This window comes from Trifolium pratense, linkage group LG5, assembly GCF_020283565.1.
Source record: "Trifolium pratense cultivar HEN17-A07 linkage group LG5, ARS_RC_1.1, whole genome shotgun sequence".
NCBI classification, from domain to species: domain Eukaryota; kingdom Viridiplantae; phylum Streptophyta; class Magnoliopsida; order Fabales; family Fabaceae; genus Trifolium; species Trifolium pratense.
The window spans coordinates 27,746,318-27,766,770 of record NC_060063.1 but is presented as its reverse complement, the minus strand read 5'-3'; the positions used below and the strand labels follow the sequence as shown (position 1 = coordinate 27,766,770).

The 20,453-nt window shown below is 30.3% G+C and overlaps 3 protein-coding genes and 1 non-coding gene across 7 annotated transcripts; 2 read left to right on the top strand and 2 right to left on the bottom strand.

Annotated features, from left to right (window-relative positions):
* Nucleotides 1-1,552: 1,552 nt before the first annotated feature.
* Nucleotides 1,553-8,320, bottom strand: LOC123884868 (U3 small nucleolar ribonucleoprotein protein IMP4-like). Of its 2 annotated transcripts, XR_006800974.1 has the most exons (10): nt 8,022-8,320; nt 7,849-7,932; nt 6,252-6,361; nt 6,082-6,132; nt 4,973-5,116; nt 4,813-4,902; nt 3,670-3,776; nt 3,458-3,542; nt 2,436-2,592; nt 1,553-1,742 (listed from the first exon to the last, which is right to left on the bottom strand). XR_006800974.1 is itself a non-coding variant. In XM_045934105.1 (9 exons), the coding sequence occupies exons 1-9, from the start codon at nt 8,131-8,133 to the stop codon at nt 2,494-2,496; spliced, it is 882 nt and encodes a 293-aa protein (XP_045790061.1). In that variant the 5' UTR covers nt 8,134-8,320; the 3' UTR covers nt 2,144-2,493. The 2 variants fall into 2 exon arrangements, 1 of the variants encoding a protein (XP_045790061.1); XM_045934105.1 differs by lacking the exon at nt 1,553-1,742 and having other exon boundaries at nt 2,144-2,592.
* A 6,248-nt stretch (nt 8,321-14,568) lies between these two features.
* LOC123886379 lies at nt 14,569-15,351 on the top strand. Its single transcript, XM_045935701.1, has one exon. The coding sequence runs from the start codon at nt 14,569-14,571 to the stop codon at nt 15,349-15,351; it is 783 nt and encodes a 260-aa protein (XP_045791657.1).
* A 108-nt stretch (nt 15,352-15,459) lies between these two features.
* LOC123884619 (calcineurin B-like protein 4) lies at nt 15,460-18,598 on the bottom strand. Of its 3 annotated transcripts, none has more exons than XM_045933755.1 (9): nt 18,492-18,598; nt 17,936-18,103; nt 17,429-17,511; nt 17,277-17,336; nt 16,906-17,014; nt 16,750-16,802; nt 16,546-16,626; nt 16,350-16,462; nt 15,460-15,932 (listed from the first exon to the last, which is right to left on the bottom strand). In XM_045933755.1, exons 2-9 carry the CDS (start codon nt 18,051-18,053, stop codon nt 15,869-15,871), a joined length of 681 nt encoding a protein of 226 aa, XP_045789711.1. In that variant the 5' UTR covers nt 18,054-18,103; nt 18,492-18,598; the 3' UTR covers nt 15,460-15,868. The 3 variants fall into 3 exon arrangements, with proteins under 3 accessions (XP_045789711.1, XP_045789712.1, XP_045789713.1); XM_045933756.1 differs by lacking the exon at nt 18,492-18,598 and adding an exon at nt 18,282-18,381; XM_045933757.1 differs by lacking the exon at nt 18,492-18,598 and adding an exon at nt 18,197-18,272.
* A 608-nt stretch (nt 18,599-19,206) lies between these two features.
* LOC123887735 lies at nt 19,207-19,367 on the top strand. The gene has a single exon (XR_006801738.1). It is a non-coding gene; the product is annotated as a U1 spliceosomal RNA (small nuclear RNA).
* Nucleotides 19,368-20,453: the final 1,086 nt, after the last annotated feature.

Sequence of the window (20,453 nt, the reverse complement as noted above, 5' to 3'; positions counted from 1 at the left end):
TTGATTGGTACCTAAACTAATTCGGAGAAAATGACATATCTCAACATAATGAACTTAAGTTTACGATATTATATTCTATATAAATTATGTAAATTTCTATTTTGTTATTATTTTGTGCATAACTTTTTGTCATATCTTTATATACTCCATGCTAATAACCTTTTGTTTGATCTTTGTTTGTATAGGGTACGGTGTTGGTCGATTGACGGACTATTTGTTGATGATTTTAGTATGCAAATTCATTGTGATGCTTTTTTGGTTGACTTGAAGCGATATTAGTTCTGACTATTTGGTAATATATAACTAATTTCATTTTTTAATTTATTTTATATTTTATTGCTTTTGTATTGTAATTAAGTCCATTTGTTTGAGTTAACTTTAGTATGTTTTCTAGCAATGAGTTTGGCGATTTTGCATTGTCGAAAACTCTGTCAAAAGTTAATTTGGTTGAAGACTCTGAAGATTGTACTATAGTGTCTTCTTAAATTTAATTTAGATCGTAATTTTCACTTCAAAGATTCATCGTGGGGGCTCTAATACAATTGGTGTACATGCTCATGTTTTATTTATTGCACAAAATCAGACTTTTAGCGTGATACTACTATGCGATTTAGATCCTATTAATACTTCGTGATAAAATGCATAGAATGTTACAATTTATTAGCAAAAATGCATTTGAATAAAAAAAATTAAGGATATGCAAACGGTGCTTCGGATCAAAAAATAAAAACAAAAGTTTTTAGTAAAATATTTTTTTTTAACATATTAAATGCATTTTAAGTTTATATTACAATTTTGTTTTCTTAACTTGGTATATAAAGTTTCATTTTAAAAAAATTTCTTCTACTTTAAGAGTAATTTCCTATTATTTAATTTATTTATGTTCTTTATATTTAAAAACTATTAAGCAATATTTATGCTTAATAGTTTATTTGTTTGTTTGGCTTTTGATTACAAAGTTCGAAGAACTCGATGAATATATAATTTTAGTTTTTACTTCTTAGTTTCAACTATAGGTTCATTATCCTTAAGTTATTTCAACTTTATTTTTTCTAATAAATTTTGTAGAGACATATTATTATTATTATTTTGATAATATTAATTGTTTTATTAGTTTACTGTCTATATTTTTTAAGTTATATTATAAATTATGAATTGCTAATCATAATTTTATATATATATATATATATATATATATATATATATATAAATTTTAAATAGTTTTCCTACTATTCTTTTAAACTCTAATTCACGTCAGTCACTTACATCCAATTAAACCACACAATTCCTTATATTATCACATTGTCATCTCTATGTACTTTTCTTATAGTTGGTAATGATTATTACACATCTTTTATATCTATCTTATATTTACACGAGTTTATTATTATTATAATTTTTATAATACTTATTATTTTAATTTATACGAATAATTTTTCAACATTATAATATAAAATAGCGTATAACACCCCGTGCATCGCTAGGGTGTGGGTCTAGTTATTAGTATTCTTTTTGGGTAAAAGGTGCATTTGAAGTAACTTATTTGAACTTATTTTATGACAAAAGTGCTTGTATAAGTGACTTGTGATAGCTTAAGAAATTAGTTTATGGGACATCTTTACGCTTTTCAGCTTATTTCAATATAAATTCTCCATGATATCAAAAAGATATTCATAAAATAGAGGGAACAATTATGGAAATAGATCCTGATGTCCATATAGCAGCAAACATTGGATTTGGATGTCAATATAGCAGAATCATGCAAATAAGTTTTCATGATTACTAAGTCAACATTTTATTGTTTTATGACATCAAAATGATCATGTATATGATATGAACAAACAACTAATAACCAACTTCAATAATTCTGGACCCATCTTCCTTGACAAAAAGAACTAACACATTAAATTTTAGTCATCAAATATTTATCAATGATTGATCAATCTTTTAAGCAGACTCTGACTGGGAACCTATTCCCATCATTTTCTTGTATAATTGTTTTTTCATGTTTCTACTCTTGCTTTCTATTACAAAAAAACATTTTACTATTTTACTTGATTTTTTATTCACATATTGTTGATGCATAACTTGACAGTAAATGAAATCCATTTTTTCAATACGAAGTTTTAAAACGGAATAAAAACAAGACAAGTCTAATAGAGCTTGTTCATAGCTTTATCAAAAACTTAAACTATAATAATCATAAAAAGTTAAAATACACAAACCCTTACTAAGTTTAGTCTCCAAATTGTCAGCAAATGACATCATATATAAAAATTAAATTCTCAAAAAACAAAATTCATCAACAATTAAACAGCAAGAACATTTCAATTTCCATTTTCTAGTAATTTTGTTGTGCTAAAGTGTTGATTCCAAAATTTCAGCGTTTCTTTTACGGTCACAGACTCACAGTGAAATGCTATCCCGAAGAGAATGTTTAATACCCGCACCTTCACTAACACCGCTCTAACATTTGCTGTTATTATGCCTGCATCAATTACTGAGAAACTTTCTCTTCCTGGTAGTGTTCATGTAAGGTCTGATGACCCATTCTGTTTGAGCTTCAGCTTGATCCACTGTTCCCAATTTTATCTGCAAAAGTTTCCAGAAACATGAGGACAAATTTTTTGTATCCAATATTAGGAATAAGATTGGGGTTTAATGTAAACTAGTATGTGCAAAAATAGGAAGTAACCTAAGCCAACTTCAATAAAATTCCGAAATAAACACTTAAGAAAAAAAAAAAACGAAACGAACTTTTGTAATAATTGATTTGAGTTTCTCCATAAACGTCTATATGCTAACAAGTCTCAATTTTTTCACAAATTCTCTCGTACAGCTTTTCCATAAACATCTACATGCTTATAGAGAGTTTTTCGAAAGGGATGAACCCTTGGGTTTCAATTAGTGTTCCTAGTTAAGATGCAAGAAATAAAGTCATTCAAGAGAATTTTATCAGACGTCGATAAATATTGGATGGTCAGCAGTTTGTTTGCCTTACATAGCATGGTAACCAAAAAAATCTGCTACTTCACAATTTAAAGTGGATATCTCTTATTGGATTAGACTCTGACAAGCAATAGCATTCATGATCACTCATTGAATTAGAGGTGGTAAAAACATCAAGATAATCAAATGAAAAGTAACTACATAATTGAATACAAAATTGTTTATAAGAAAATATTGAATTATGGTAATAATAAGAAAAACGGAGTAGAAAGTGGAAACGTATCAGATAATCCATGCAATTCACGCCCACCAAACTACAATGTTTAAGAAAAACCTTCAAATCCCAGTTACAGCAATATCTTCAAGTAACAGAAATTGTAGAGGCTTTTTAAATTTTATTAGTATGTATGTAGTTATTTGCTTCAATCCTCCATCATAAAATTACTAACAAAAAAAAACATTAAAAAAAATAAACAAAATCAATAGTGAACATAATTGCAACACAAACCTGATATAGTCGCAATTCAAACCGTGGACCAATTTCCTTCAATGTTACAGATTTAGGACCCCCTTGCTTTTCATGTATATGATGCCTGTATGCAGCAGAAACAATATTTCAAATGAGAAGGAAACAAACCCCTAATAAGAAAAAGATAACAGAACTCGAATAAGCAATTGTAAAGAAGGCCAAATGCACAAAACTGCATAAATGCAACCAACCTGAATGAGATATAGTCAGACTTGTTAGCAAATGTGATGATTCGTTTTGTGTCCGGTTTTGGCACTGGAAATAGATATTTGAGAATGGTGGCAGTCCTTTCACCTAACTGTTTACAGTCCAAAAGAAATTATATGAGCAGTCAGCACTTGGCATAAAAGTAGTGTTACTATTTTTATAGATGGTAATTATTTTTTGTTAAAAATATTCTGACGTATGCAGTAGATTAACCTGACTGTTTACAGTCGAAAAGAAAGCATATGAGCCGTCAGCATAAGCACAAAAGTAGTGTTACTTTGTTATAGAAGGTAATTATTTATGTCAAAAATATTTTAAATGTTATTGATGGTGATTAGGTTTTGTTAAGATTGAGTTTTCAGAAGCATTTCTTAAAGATGGTAGGGAAATAAAAAAGAAAAGAGAAATCATCGCGAAAAGATTCTGATAGCATATTGCAATCACAAACAAGTATCAACGTTTTCAATGTAAACATATGCATGGTAGACTCCTAAACTTCCTTCCCACAAAATCATATACAATATATTGAGAGGTTTAACTTTATTGACCAACGTTCACCAATGTTCCAGTGATGGAGCACCTTTTCTTTTCCAAATTGAATACCCCATGAATACCTCAAAAATGATTTTTAACCACAATTTTCCCGTATTTGAATAAGAAATGAACCAATGAAACTGAAAGACAAAATTGTCAGAGTGTCGGGTGAATAAGGGGTTGTGAAAACAACAGACCATTAGTACTACTAGTGAAAATGGATTTGGATCCTTTCCAATTTTCCCTCATGTTTTCTCTCCTTTTGTTTAATCCAATGGTTGATTCTTTCTCTTCTTTCATATATCAACCATTGATTAAACAAAAGGAGAGAAAACATAAGGGAAAATTGGGGAGGATCCAAATCCAGTGAAAATTAGGGACTTGGATCCTCTCCTTCCCATTTTCTCTACATCCCTCTCCTTCCTCTCTATCTCTCTCTTAATTTCAATCTCTCTCATTAAAAATTAATAAACAAAGTAAGAGAGAGAGTGAAATTAACAGAGAGATAGAGAGGAAGGAGAGAGATGGAGAGGATCCAATTTGGAAAATTAGTATATACAAAGATAATAAAGCTGATATTGAATTATGAATACCTTAGTATTGAAATTATCAAGAATAATATGCGGATAAGCCTCAGGCATGGTTTTAACGGCTTCTTTGTCTTGAATTTCATGCCTTGTAACCTTCAAGAAACAACAGATTAGCATGTAGTCTCCTAAAATCTATATATTCAACACTAAGACTAACACTTACCACATTGAGTAATCCAAAATATGCAGTAGGACCATATGGTAAATGAGAAACTATTAAACCATCTGGCACACCACGATGTTCATGAACCAAGATAACATCTGTAAAGTCATGTGACCGGCAGGATTCTATAATCTCTGAAACAACCTGAAATGAAAGATCATTTGGTATTATTTTTCAAGAAAAGACCATCAAGTATCAGTACAATTATAATTGATTACTTAAAGGTGTCTAGCATTAATAAATTATTATATTCAAGTATATTATCATGCTTAAGCCAACAAATGTAAATGTTGGACAGGCAAAGATTAGATTTCAACCATATTGGACAAATACAGTCATACTATTCAAGATTATTAGTAAAACAAATTACTTAAGTTAGAGTCACATTAGGAGACAAATTATCAATGATACATACCTGGATTTACAATTAAAAAATTTAAATTTCATGTTCAAAGAAGTTTAAAAAAAAAATTATATAGAAATATGATTTTCATGTTGAACAATAGATTATGTAGGAGTTAGAATAATGGAACATAGTGGTATGGGTGCTATAAATGTAATGTGTAAAATGTTGGCAGCGAATCACCAATGATATATATATGTATCAAATTCTTTAACCAGAAGCAAGAGGAGTAAGGTGTGTATCACAATGGATTATCCCAAGCATATCTAATATTAAAAATGAAACCATATCAGTATATTAACTTCACAGCCTAATTAACTTCGCCATAGAGTGTTTTCACACAATGTGACAAAGGATTTCAGACACTAGGATTTATCCAGCTCTTCAGTACATCACAGTATATATATTTTAAGCATTTTTGCAGACCATATGCAAATGCTATAATTTAGTATTTGTCTTTATGGGCATCGCTTTGGTGCTCTGCTTGTGGTTGCGTCAAGAGAAGTTAGCTAGATTGCTTTCAGTTTTATGATGATATCCTATTTTCCCACAATTTATAATATTAAATATTATGATATTATGTCACTAATTGCAAAAATATTTTTTTCCTCTGAGAACTATATATGAACAAACGACCAAATAATCAATTTTTCATGTTACAAACACAGAAAATGATAACAAAGGATAAAATGGTAAAGGTTCAAACCTGATTACCACGATTCATTCTTTGAGCATTGGGAAAGACAATACTCAACTCCTACACAAAGAAATGATGATAATGATATACAGTGAGTTCAATATAGCACCAAACAAACCAAACAAGGTATGTTTACTACATATTTGAAACCATCAGCAATATAATGAAAACAAGCAAACCTTTACAAACCGTTGAAGAGGAGCGGTTGGATTCCTGGATGTGGTCAGCAGAATTTTAGGATCTTTCTCGGCAGCAAATGCATACTCATCATCAATGTGTGTTCTTGGGACTGAATTCAACACATCACAAAGTATCAAAACCCACAAATTCACAAAACACAACAAACCCCATATTGAACGGCACAATTAAGAGGTTTATCAAAGAGAAAGGTGTAATTAAAACCAAATTTTCAAAGGCTCAAAAGTCTTCTGGCATTCCAAATCTAGTTTAGATCCAAAGTAAATAACTACTATTTCAAAAATTGATAAAAGTGACTCTTTTCTCAGCTTTCCACTGATAAAATTCAATGAAGACATTTTGTTCGATACCAATACACTATTAAGCAGCATATAGCTCCCAATTACAAGGCTTTCAACCTTTCATGAGTTAGCTCATTGTGAAACATTTGTGAGAACTTAGATAACTTATCTATGATGTATTCAGCATATAATCTATATTTTTAATTAAAGAAAACTATAAACTATGATGTTCCTTCCAGAAGCTGCAAAGTCATCAACTCAGATTGGATTAGCTTCTACTTTGAATAAAACTTGATTAAAAAATTATGATGATTCTTTACTTTCGATAAAATCTCTATAAGCTTATAAGTATTCACGAAGAAATCAAACAAGAGAGAGTTTGAAAAAAAATTATATATTTTTTCTTTTTTAAAAATTATTATTTATTAAAGTAGCCATAACATAACGGCCATTTTTACACATGTCTTACGAGGGGATTTGAATTGCATCTCTCGAAGTTACAAGGTCATACTCTTACCACTACAACTCATGGAGAAAATTGGTCTAGCTATGGATTAAACTCCAAGTACTCCTGATCAATTCAACCTTAACCACTTGAGCCCAACCACTTGGTTTATATTTTGGGTTTCACAAATGTCTCCTTCACTATAGAGGTAACCCTATTCGAGGTGTGGTGTGTCGGACACTAAATATGTGTATACCACTCCCAACCAAGATTCAAATCTTAGTACACCATGTTATGGGAGTCTAGCCCCTTCCGCTAGACCCAACCCCTGTCAGCTCCCAACCACTTGGTTTAAAAAATATTAATTACTTAAAAGCTCAAGGTTATGTTCATAGACTCGTAACATTAACAATAAGAATTTAATTTGTATACACCGATAGTGTAAAAATTCCATACACATGCATCCGATCAAATCACTTCCTGACACCACTTTTTTAGGTTACTTCGTAAAACATCTCTACCAATATATATCTACTATAGAAATTAATCTCTAACAATAATGCAAAAAGATAAAGGGCCTGTTTGTTTGAGATTTTTAAAAAAATGATTTTTTTTGAAAAAAATCATATTTTAAAGATTTTCGGTTTGTTTACCATCATAAAAATCTATTTTTTTAAGATGGTGAGGGATGATGAGTGATAAAAAAATGGATTTTGATAAAAGCTATTGAAAATAGATTCTCATTTTGATGAAAAAAATGATTTTTTTTACTAACATTCACTCAGCAACCAAACAATATTCACAAAATTCACTCAAAATTTGAAAAAATCAAAAACCTAAAAAACACAATACCAGCTGTGTTTTCATCTTCCAGATCAATTTCGCGACGAAGTTGCGCTTCCACGTTTCTAAGCTCAGTAGGTATAGGCTTTCCTTCTGCAAAAATTAAAAAAACAAAATTAAACAAAAATTAAGAAAAATAAAAATAAAATTGAAAAGGATAAACGAAACTGAATGATGAAAACCTTGAAGAGCTTCTCTGATTTTGCGTTTATTCTCATAATTCACCCGCTCTTTTCCTTCTAAGCTTTTTCTATACAAATACTCTTTCTTCAAACGTTGGGTTCTACGTATCATTTTTTTGAACAACTGAACTAACAAAATCGGTGAAATTAAAGTGAAGAGTGCAAGAATAGGTTAAAACTGTGATGGAGGATGGATGATGAAGGAGCTGTACGCCGGCGGGAATGCGTCGGCGGAGGCCGATGAGGGTGCGGCAAGGAAGTGTGGCTCTGCTTGAAGTGAGTTGTGTTTATGTTTTACTGTGTGTGGTGGTTTAATTATTTATTTTTGATAAAAAAAAATAAAAATAAAAAAAAAACCTAACCTAAACGGTGCCGTTTCCTTAGACACCAATTTTCACCAAACTGTGGACTAGGGTTGAAATTGAAACTTGAAACATTATTATTAGGGGGCTGCTAACTTAGACCCAGTTGGGTCTAAGTTAGCAAGGTGCACCTTTTCAGTTGGACCAAAATACCCATTCTTTTTAATTAATTAACCAAATTACCATCAATGGACGCGGATCCAGTGTCGCGCGCGTACCGCAGGTCCATGGTTACAGGCCGTTGATTTCCATCAGACAGCCAAGCTCTGATCTCATCAAGACTGTCTGATCAATCAGACAGCCCAGATCATCCGAATCCATCAGATTCCAGCGCGTGCACCACACTGGATTACACCCTGGAGAGAGAAGAATCTACTTTTTAAAAGCAGGACACGTGTCGCTGTCTGATTGGCTGAGCGTGATTTTTTTCCATTTAATACTTTGAACTCAATTATTTCGTTGTAAATTAATTTTTTATTTTTTATTTTTATACCAAAATTCATAATTTTTTTTTCTTTACAAATAGAGACTTGGTTCGTTTGATTTGGACACAGAAAAAAAAATCCAATTTTTCACTACCTTAATCTCATTTTTCACTACCTTACATCAACTCACTGAAACCATTCTACCAGGAAAATGGTTTCAGAGTACAAATCTCTGAAACCATTCTACCAGCTAAATGGTTTCAGAAGCAAATAACTAAGAATCAACTTACTGAAACCATTCTACCAGCAAAATGGTTTCAGAAGCAAACACAATTAATAAATTACTCACTGAAACCATTCTACCAGTAAAATAGTTTCAGAGTACAACTATGTGCAACCATTCTACAAGCTAAATGGTTTCAGAAGCAAATAACTAATAATCAATTTACTGAAACCATTCTACCAGCAAAATGGTTTCAGATTACAACTCTCTGAAACCATTGTACCAGATAAATGGTTTCAGAAGCAAACACAATTAATAAATTACTCATTGAAACCATTCTACCAGTAAAATGGTTTCAGAATACAACTATGTGCAACCATTCTACCAGTAAAATGATTTCAGAAGCAAACATTAGTTTTTAATTACCGTTTTATCTCATTTAATTAACTAAAAATAGTTTCAGGTCTCCAAAAATTTCATAAAATATACCAAAAGTTCCAGAATATTATCTACTATTTTCCTGGTATAATGGTTTCAGTGAGTTGGTTGAGTGGTGCGTGTTAAATTACAACACACAAGTAACGTATTTAGTAGACAAAAAATGAGATTAAGGTAGTGAAAAATTGCATTTTTTTTTCGGTGTCCAAATCAAACGAACCAAGTCTCTATTTGTAGAAAAAAAAATTATGAATTTTGGTATAAATATAAAAAAATAAAAAATTAATTTACAACGAAATAATTGAGTTCAAAGTATTAAATGAACAAAAATCACGTCCAGCCAACCATTATGTGACACGTGTCCTACTTTTAAAAAGCAAATTTTTCTCTCTCCAGGGTGTAATCCAGTGTGGCGCACGCGCTGGAATCTGATGGATCAGGATGATCTGGGCTGTCGGATTGATCAGACAGTCTTGATGATATCAGATCTTGGCTGTCTGATGGAAATCAACGGTCTGTAACCATGGTCCTTCAGTACGCGCGCGACACTGGATCCGCGTCTATTAATGGGTATTTTGGTTAATTAATTATAAAGAATGGGTATTTTGGTCCAATTGAAAAGGTGCACCTTGCTAACTTAGACCTAACTAGGGTCTAAGTTAGAAAACCCCTTATTATTATTACTAGAACTTTAACCCATGCGGTGCATGGGTCTAATTAGGTGTAATATGTAATAATAAAAAATAAAATACAAAAATTCTAAGAGCATTTTCAATAAGAGTAGTATAGAGAATTTCATGAACTAATTATTCTATATTTGTTTATGTGCTTATTTTATATTTTATATATTTTTTAAATAATTTTGGAACCACATCGTTTTGATTACTTATTAAAAAAAAATTGCTGATAACTATAGGTTAAAATATTGATGATAATTAAAGGTTAAAAAAAATTAAAGACACAATCAAGAACATAAACTTAAGTAGACATCCATAAATAAATAAAAATTGTGATTAATTCCGCCATTCAAATTTATTGAAAACAGGGTTAACATATTAGGATTCCTAAATTCTTTCATAATTGAATTGCATGTTTTAGCGGTTGAAAGATTTTATTGTAAGTAAGGGATGCAGGTTCGATTCCCATCGTAGACAAATCTGTATTTTTTGAATATAAAGTTGCAATAAAAAGAAAGAGAAAATGAGAGGGGGAAAATTTTGGTTTAGGGTTAGCTTATGTTAGCAAGCTTATAATATAAGAGATAAGAGATTATCGATTTTTAATTGTTTAAATTGTGCAACGAAAATTGATGTTGCTTAATTATCGTATGAAATCTTTCCTATGAAAGTTGATGGAGCTTAACACTTTGTCGACATAATTTAAATCACAATTGGTCTGCTAGTGCATATTGTATCAATTGATCATCGGTTAATATTAAGTCTGCAATGTTAAAATCAAAATAATGAATGTGATTAGTGACATGACTATGGTTGTGTTTGGTTGTATTGCAAAAAAAATTGATTTAGCAGAATTGAGTTTGATAATAACTTTCCAAATTACACGTGATAATAACTTTCCAAATCTCACATGATAATTATTCTCTAAATTTATGATCCGATAGAAAAAAAATCATTGATCAGGAAAGACATAAAAATATTTCGTGATAAATAATATAGTCAACAATAATTTTGATATGATATACTTTTAAAATTGATGGTGCTTATCAATTATTGCACATAATTTTAATCACAATTGGTATACTTGCCATAGTGGTTGGAAATATTGCCTTGTACTGAAGGGTTGCGTGTTTGAATCTTAGTCAAGACAAAATTGTATTATTTTTTAATAAAAATTGCAAGATAAAATGGAGGGAAAACAGGGAAAACAAATTAGGGTTTAGAGTTTGCTTATGTATACAAGCTTATAATATAAAAGATTACTAGGGGTAAACCCGTGCAACGCACGGGTTTGATTAAAATATATAATTAAAATATTTTTATAAATAAAAAATAATAATTGTGATAACTATAATCACATATAGTTAAATAATATATATATTATTTTAAAATATGATTATATTTAATATTAGTATATGAGTAAAAAAAAAGTTGTTTAAAAATATTAGATTTTTTATTAATTTATATCGTAGTTTGTTTATATTTTAATGTAATAGATCTCTTATAATATTTTATAAGTTTGAAAGGATGTATCATTTTTTTATTTTATTAGTGTAATCATATAAGATTTTAGTTTTCTTTATATGAGTTGCAATTTTATCGTCAAATGTCACTTTGTTTTTTATTTTTGATGTATCCTTTATTTTATTATTTTCAATAAGAGTTGGAGGTATACCTAATTATACTTGTAGACAATATTGCTCATGGGAAATGTTAAAATAAGTTTTGATTATAGAATATGATTCATATATGGTGACTTTGACTATTTGTTCCACGTGATCTCATTTTTTGAAAATTATGTATCAAATAGCGTATTTTATGAATATCTTTTTGATATCATGGAGAATTTATATTGAAATAAGCTGAAAAGCGTAAAGATGTCCCATAAACTAATTTCTTAAGCTATCACAAGTCACTTATACAAGCACTTTTGTCATAAAATAAGTTCAAATAAGTTCCTTCAAATGCACCTTTAATCCTTACATAGAAGTAATAATATTTATTCTATCTTTATCATGAGAAATTTAGGGTAAAAATTTAAGAGAATGAGGAATATTTTCAATCACTTACATAGCCATCGATCTCAGCATTGAAGTTATAATTCTTTTTGTGAAAATTTATAAATGGATTTAATCTGTGTCAAAATAAATAAATGGATTTAATCGGATTTTAGATTTATTTTATTTTTTTGCTATAAATGGATTTTAGATTTATTTTAGATAACATCAATTGAACATATCTAATGCAATATACTTATCCTAAATACAAGATATAGTTTTTAGATTTATTGAGAATTTAATGTATTTGGTTTATATTATAGTCTAAATACATTGAATTTCCAATGTATCTAAAAAGTTATCTTATATTTAGGACAGGAGAGAGCATGTATTAATTAATTTTGTATCCGTAAAAAAGAAATTTGTACTCGTATATACTCCCCCTTGTATTTAATACTTTCTTCGGTCCTATATATAAGAAACATTTCACTTTTTAGATTCATTGTAGAATGAATGTATTTAGACTATATTATTGTCTAGATACATCAATTCCACAATGAATCTAAAAAGTCAACTTTTTCTTATATATAGGATCGGAGGGAGTATAAGAATTTTTTTTTTAAGTCATTATGTTTGATCTAATGGTGAGAAATTTTTGTAGTATGTACGAGGTCTTAGGTTTGATTCTCATTGCCAATATTGTAAACCAAACAAAAAAAAATATAAGAAATTGTTTAGATTCATATGATGTGTTTGGACCAAATACATTTTACTTTTTAAATTTTTAATTGACGCTACTTCAAAGAAAATATTTAGTTGACTGAATGACTGATTTAGGGCGAGAATATTCAAATATTTTTTGTAGTTTACTTCTTTTTTTCTCCTGCATAATATATCCATCAACTGAGTTTTTTCTTTTGTATAATAGTTTATAATTTTTACTATTATTTATCTTTATCTATTTTTACTATTTTATTGAACTGTCCAACACATTTTGGACTTCGGTCATGTTCGTTATGGAATTGGATCTGGTGCAGTCTTTTTTTCATCCAGTTGTTTTATAGCTGTCCGATTACGATCGGACGATTTAAACAAATGCAGTCAATAAATACCATTTTTAAATCATAATTTTCCGATCTTTATCAGATGGCTATAAATGTGTTGACTGCACAACTGCACCGAAAATTCAACTGCATGGAATCCAAGTTCGTTCGTTATAGCTTAGTCCATATAAATGAAAAATAAATTCTAATATGGCCCACCAATCGAGATGGACTCTCCTATATAGGCGAGTACCACTCTCTTATGTCAAGGCGATGATATCTCAGTAAAAAAATTAATTAAAATTTCGGTTTAGGGAAAGAGGCCCTAGTAATTTAAAATTCTTTCACGAGATAATTAAAGTCTGACAAAAAATTATTTCACTTAAAAATTAAATTCGAATTTTTTCGAATAAATTCATTATATGATGAAACTCATAAACCATTTAAAGATAATGTCTTGGTTTCTGAAAAGTATAACTTGATTTGAAAATATTAATATTGTTAAGTATAAGTTCAACCTAATTACTCATATTTGAACTCTTGATAAAGAAGTGAGGTTGAATCTTAATAATGAGTTTTGACTTTCACCACTAATTTAATTTGATTCGGAGTCAGTTCTGAAATCAAGTAATTTTAGTCCTCCCGATCGCATCTTGATAAAGAATTTGCTGGATGTTATGTCGATAAACCTTTACAATAAAAATTAATCAGAGTGCGCTATCCCGTCCTTATCTCTGATCATCATCCCACACCAACCCTTAATAATAATATTATAATGCTGTTTTACCGTTACTCAATCCACTAGCATCAACCATGTCCACTAATTAATGTTTCAAACATGTAACGTTCATTTTATAGATCTTCATAAACTGTTTCATATCATTAATCTGGCATAACTAGACCTATCTATTTTTCACTTTTATATTAATCGTATTAGGGTCCGTTTGGCCTAATTTTTTTTGAGATTATGCAATATAAATTAAGTTTTATGTTATTTTATAAGTTCACACTAGTGAAAATTGTAATTTTATAAGCTATTTTATCATAAACTACCTTGACAAACTTATAATAATATATAAAAATTGCATAAGTTGTTTGCATAAGCTCTAAATAAGAGGAAAAAAAGTCAGGTCAAACGATACCTTAGACTATTAGTATGTACTTTCTCCGCATTAAATTATATAAGTTGATTTAAGAAAAAAAGTAAATCAAAATACAAGTCATTTTATAATAGTAATGAAATATTTAACGTTATTTTTTTTATTATTATTTTTTTAATTCATCTTTCACATATTATTAATGAAGGACAAATTCGTAAACTAATTCATAATTTTTTTTTCTTACCACATTAATTATATTTTTAATTTGATTGAGAAAGAACAATGAATGTGTGGAATTTGGCTGGTTTTTCTCAAGTTGTCTCAAATGCTTTAGCTAATAATAATGATGCTCCGACCATTATCTTTCAAATTCTGCAGCAGCTGTCGAAAGATGATTCAGCAGTATTTGCTTGTGTTTTGTGGAGTATTTGGAAGCAACGTAATAATCAGATTTGGAATAATGTAATTGATGCTCAACATTTTGTTTTTTCCCGTGCTATTAATATGTTGCAGGATTGGAAAGCAGTCCGTATTGTCACTTCCAAGCCAGGCCCGACTGTTCAGGACTCTGCGGTAAGATCTTGGCGTAGACCGACGATCGGCCGAGTGAAATGCAACATAGATGCTTCCTTCCCGCCGAGCTCTGACAGAGTTGGCATTGGGATTTGTATCAGAGACGAACATGGTGCTTTCGTTTTAGCTAAAACGGAATGGTTCACACCAAAATGCGAGGTACACATTGGTGAAGCACTCGGTCTTCTGTCAGCGCTAAAGTGGGTACATGAGCTCCAGCTAGGTCCTGTTGACTTTGAGTTGGATTCAAAGAGAGTGGTTGATAGCTTCCATTCTTCAGTTAAAGATTCCTCTGAATTTGGTGTTATTATGGATCATTGTAATCTTGTTTTTAATAATTATTATAGAAACTCTAGTGTTGAGTTTGTGCGGAGACAAGCAAATGAGGTTGCCCATTGTCTAGCTAAGGCGGCCACATTATCAGCTAGTTTCCAGATCTTGGTTCATGCTCCAAGTTGTATTGAACACATTTTAATTAATGAAATGCTATAAGCACCCTTTTGTCAAAAAAAAAACAATGAAGAGAGATTTGTCATAAATTTTGATCAATAAAATCATAAAAGAATGATTGAGTAAAAAAAAAAAGCATAAGAGAATGGATTTTGAAAAATATATTTATAATCCTGGACATGCCATGATTGTGTCATACCACAACGGACCGTGGTAGGGTCTTGAGCAAAAAAGAACATGTTAGACGTATTACAGATGATAATGTTCATTTTCACTTTCTTGAACCAATTTTTAATAACCATTTAATAAATGGACATGATTATTAATTAAAATTTGGTCTACCATGGATCAAAACTCATGTCTTCTATATGCATTAAACACTAAGCAAAGAGAAAAATAAGAATATAATCTCTGCTGCCCACAACATAAAGGGACTCATTACTCGTTTTCGTATTGGATTGGGGTCAACGAAAAAATGGAAACAACGGCTTAAACCATTAGGTGTAGGCGTCTTTCAGAGGTGAAATCTTATTGTTGTTATATATACTCAAGCTATGGCCTATGAGCACGATTCTTCAGTTTCTGCATTCATTATAAAACTGGGAAATGCTAGAGTTATGTCCCTGAAAAGAGAAATCAAGAAGTGATTTAGAAACAACAAAGTGCTAACAAAATTATATAAGGACATGCTTGAGTTCATTGTTGTTTATCATATAGCCATCAATGAAGTCCATAGTAAATACTCCCTCGATCTGGTTGTTAATATAAGAGAAAATTTACTTTTTAGGCAGTATCTGACCTATATTATAGATCAACTACATTAGTTACTCAATGTATATAAAAAGTAAACTTTATCTTATATTATGAACCAGAGGTAATAAATTCATTATCGACTAGCCAATGTTAAAAGAAAAATAATCTAATCATATACCTAAATGAACATTTAATTATATTAATATTAGATTTCATATGTATGGTAAAGATTTAACATCATAATGCAAGGAATGAATGTGTCTCATGTTATAAAATTTAAAACTTACATTAAATAAGGTAGAGTCATGTTCTTTAGTAATGATGGATTCTTTCTAACATATTCATTCCATTCTTCTAAGTCAATTCTGTCATCACCTTTTGAGTCTGCTTCTAGAAATGTCTGTTAACACCCCACAAAATATATATGTGAAATTTTCCATAGAAAAATTATAAAGTTATGATTTCAAATTCTGATATTTTTACCTTGTCCACAATTGTTTCAACCACATCATCAGAGAGAACTAGATCAGATTCAACCAAAATTGCCAACACCATCTCCTTCAACTGTTAATTTCCATATGAACAATGTTAAATCAAGAAGCATAAATCTAAGAGATTAATTTGTTTTAGCCATATTGTCAAAAGAATTATACAATATATTCTTTGAAAGATCGTAGGAGTATTTACCTCTTCGCGCTCAATGTAACCGGTACGCCTCAAGTCATAAAGTTTAAATGAATCTGCAAAAAAAGGAATTTTACACAATGAGTAATCATTTACTTAACCATATCATCTTGAAATTTAATTAAACATTGCTTATGTGCAATGACTTATATTTCTTACATATTATTTTTTCTGCTTGAGGAGCTTTTGGATGAAAGATGCTCAAAGATCGGATAAATTCACCAAACTCGATATGGCCACTGTGATTTACGTCAAAAAGATCAAACATCTGCATACATGGAGTCAGAAGAATGTCGTCATTCAAAAAATATCGAACAATTATACTTGAAAAGCTATTTACATTATTGTTTTCATGGTAAATCTTGAATATGGATGAAAAGCTATTTACATGCTTATTTTCATGAGATAAGCCCAAATAAGCTTTTCCAAACACCTCCTGAAAGGCATTTGGCATAAGTTTTTTGGGTATATAGAATGCCATATTTGCATAGTTCATGTTAAGAACAAATAATTAAGACAGAGCAACATACCCTATCCAAAAAGAGATTTCGCTTGTTTCGATTTCTAAAAAGAGCAAAGTGAAATTCTTCCTGTATATACATAAATCAATTGTTTAAAATTATCTGCAAGAAATGGATCTAACAAGTACAAAGATATTGATTCTGCTAAAACTTAAAATTACCTTTTGAATAAGTCCATTTTTCACAATAGAAGTGCTTAATTTTTTATACAACTCCTTCAAGATTTCAACCTCTCCTATAGTAACTGCAGGTACAAGAAAAAAGTTTCAAATGAAAACACACAAGTGCTTATATGAAACCCTCATTTGATAAACAACTTAATCAAGCACTTATACCAGAAGTGCTTATCATATAAGTATTCATGTGTGAGCTATTTCTATAACAAGATAAAATAAAGTCAAATTGAATTCATATATACGCTATAAACCGTTTTCATAAGCTATCCTCGAGAGTTTATGAGTATAAGCTAAAAACAGCTAATGAACATGTCACAAGCTGCTTTTATCAGCTCTTCTAAACAATCTCACATATGTGAGTAGATAAGTTCAAATAAGTCAATCCAAACATACCTTAATGCAAATTATCCATCTAGGTTTAACTTTACAAATTATCATATCAAATTAAATTTTCACACACAAAAAACAAATAAAATATCTTTCTTCACTTACATGATGTTTCAGAAGCAAGGATAGAAAAATCCTCAGAACAAGAATTAAGCTTATCTTTACCAACTTTAGAGGATACATCCATAGCATTTTCTGCTACTTTTGAGGTATTGCAACCCATTGTTAACAAAAAAGCTTATTCCAATTCAAAAATTTCTTGACTTCTTGAACCTGCAATAATCCACCATAACAACAGAAATTTTAGTCTATAGTCTATACCTATTACCCTGCTTATGTATAATTAAATGTGTAATTAATAATAACTTTGAACATGTGAATGTTGAGCAAATATCCAATACATATGCAAGAATCATGATGATGATGATAATTTGAAATGTTAACTTTTTACCTTGCAAAACTCAATTTAGACATTAACACATAAGCTAAGAAATACTAAAAGTCAATCTTACAAGCTAAACACATGATTTTTTTATTAAGCAAATGCTTTTTGTCTATATATATATGTAAATTTAAATATTTTATTAATAGAATCGAGATCTAACCAAATTCTTCCTTAAATGCAAATGAAAAAAAAAAAAGAAAAGTAAACTTGACTCACATGTAAAAATTTATGTGTTCACGGCTTCAACAACAATTGCTATTAATGTGAGACTCTACTATCCAACTCAACTCAAATGCCCTTTTATAGGATAAAAAGTGTCAAATGAGATGTATCACTTTTTTCAAAAATTTAGTGCAGGGGAACTTTAAGGTCTTCCAATGCTATTTATGTCTTCCAATGCTTTTTGCGCATCATTGGACCAATGAGATGTAACATGTAACACTATCTTTTTTGGTTTGTAGATATAAAGTAACAAATACAACAAAAAAGTTGCATAGACAAATACAAATGGTATCCTTAAGTAGTAATAATGAATCAGAAGAAAAAAAAATGGCATTGTATACATCATGAGCAATTTGAAGCAATAGGTGATGTCGGAATTTCGGTAGAGTTAGGTTAGGTGAACATGCGTGTAGGTGGGGCCTTTGTTTGCTTGGTGACAAAATGACAAGGAAAATGTCCAAAACATATTGATTCTTTATAACATTTAGTCAAGAAATTAATGTTTGAAAACAAAACAAAAAAATACATTAAATCAGCAAAACAAAAAATAGATTAGATCAGCAAAAACAGTATGCAGGAAAGACTATAGAAGATGAAGAATAAGCTTCTTTGTAGATCCAAGTTTATTATGTTAGTCCCACATCGGTGGAAACATGTATGAGAAAGTGTTTGGGGTATTATAAATAAAGAGTGAGTAGGGAGTTGTAACATACTTACCTGGATGGGGTCAATGGATGTTCAAGAAGGTCCGTGGCCTAGGTTGGTGACCTCCATTGCACTTAGGAGGGGCGCTTGCTTAAGGTGTTCTCAAGTAGAACAGCCTACATCATAATTTGTTGTAGTGGGGGTCTACGTTCGCGCGGTCTCTTCTTATTTTAGTTTAACTTTTTCATATAAAAAATGTTAATCCTTAGAGCAGAAATTGGATACTTTGTTGATATAGAATAATTGAATGAAACTAACTTCGTAATTAATCAAAATAGTACTCAAATACTACATGGAGTCAAGCAACATTGAATTAAATTCATTTAAAAGACCTAATCTAGAGTTTAGCAAAAATCAACTTTTTTTAATTTGGTGTTATCATTCTAACTGGACAGTATAATAAAATGAAGGGAGTACATAGTCTACACCAACACACGCGTACATCCAAAGTAACAAACAACATAAATTCATTTGAAATCATAAACTAATCGTACCCATAAGTAGCTACATAATGAACCATAAGGAAGAAAAAAAATGCTATAGTTTGAAATGAACCATCATGAGCATCCGTGTGTTGTGCTCGGTGACAAAATGACAAGGAAAATGTCCAAAACAGATTCATTCTTTATACCATTTAATCAAGATAATAACTTTGTTGATTCTTTATAACATTTTAAATATACAATTCTCCACAGCTTTGTACTTAAAGCGTGAGATTCGTCGCTAGACTTTTTTTAAAAATTAATTTTAAATTAATTTTCAACTAAGGATTCTAATTTTAAATTAATTTTCAACTAAGTATTCAAATTTTAGGTCTTGGTATGATTACCGCGAGTTGTCGCTAATCGGAGATCCGGGGCGAGTCCTGTTGGGTCTTGACGAGGGGACAACCGGGAGATCATCCACATTGAGTTCAAGAACAAATTCACAAGTAAGTTGGACACCACACTTTAACCCAAAACCTTAAGGTGATAGGTTTATGGGTCCTCTCACTTATAAAATATTCAATCTTCACTTTTCTAAGCAATGTGTGACTTTAACTCACTTGCCACAACACTTTTTAAAAAAAATTAATTTTAAATTAATATTCAACTAAGGATTCTAATTTTAAATTAATTTCCAACTAAGTATTCAAATTTCAGGTCTTGGTATGGTTACCGCGAGTTGTCGCTATTCGGAGATCCGGGGCGAGTCGCTATTCCATATATACGGTTAAGCAAGCCATGCCGCCAGCTTCCACCTAGACGACAA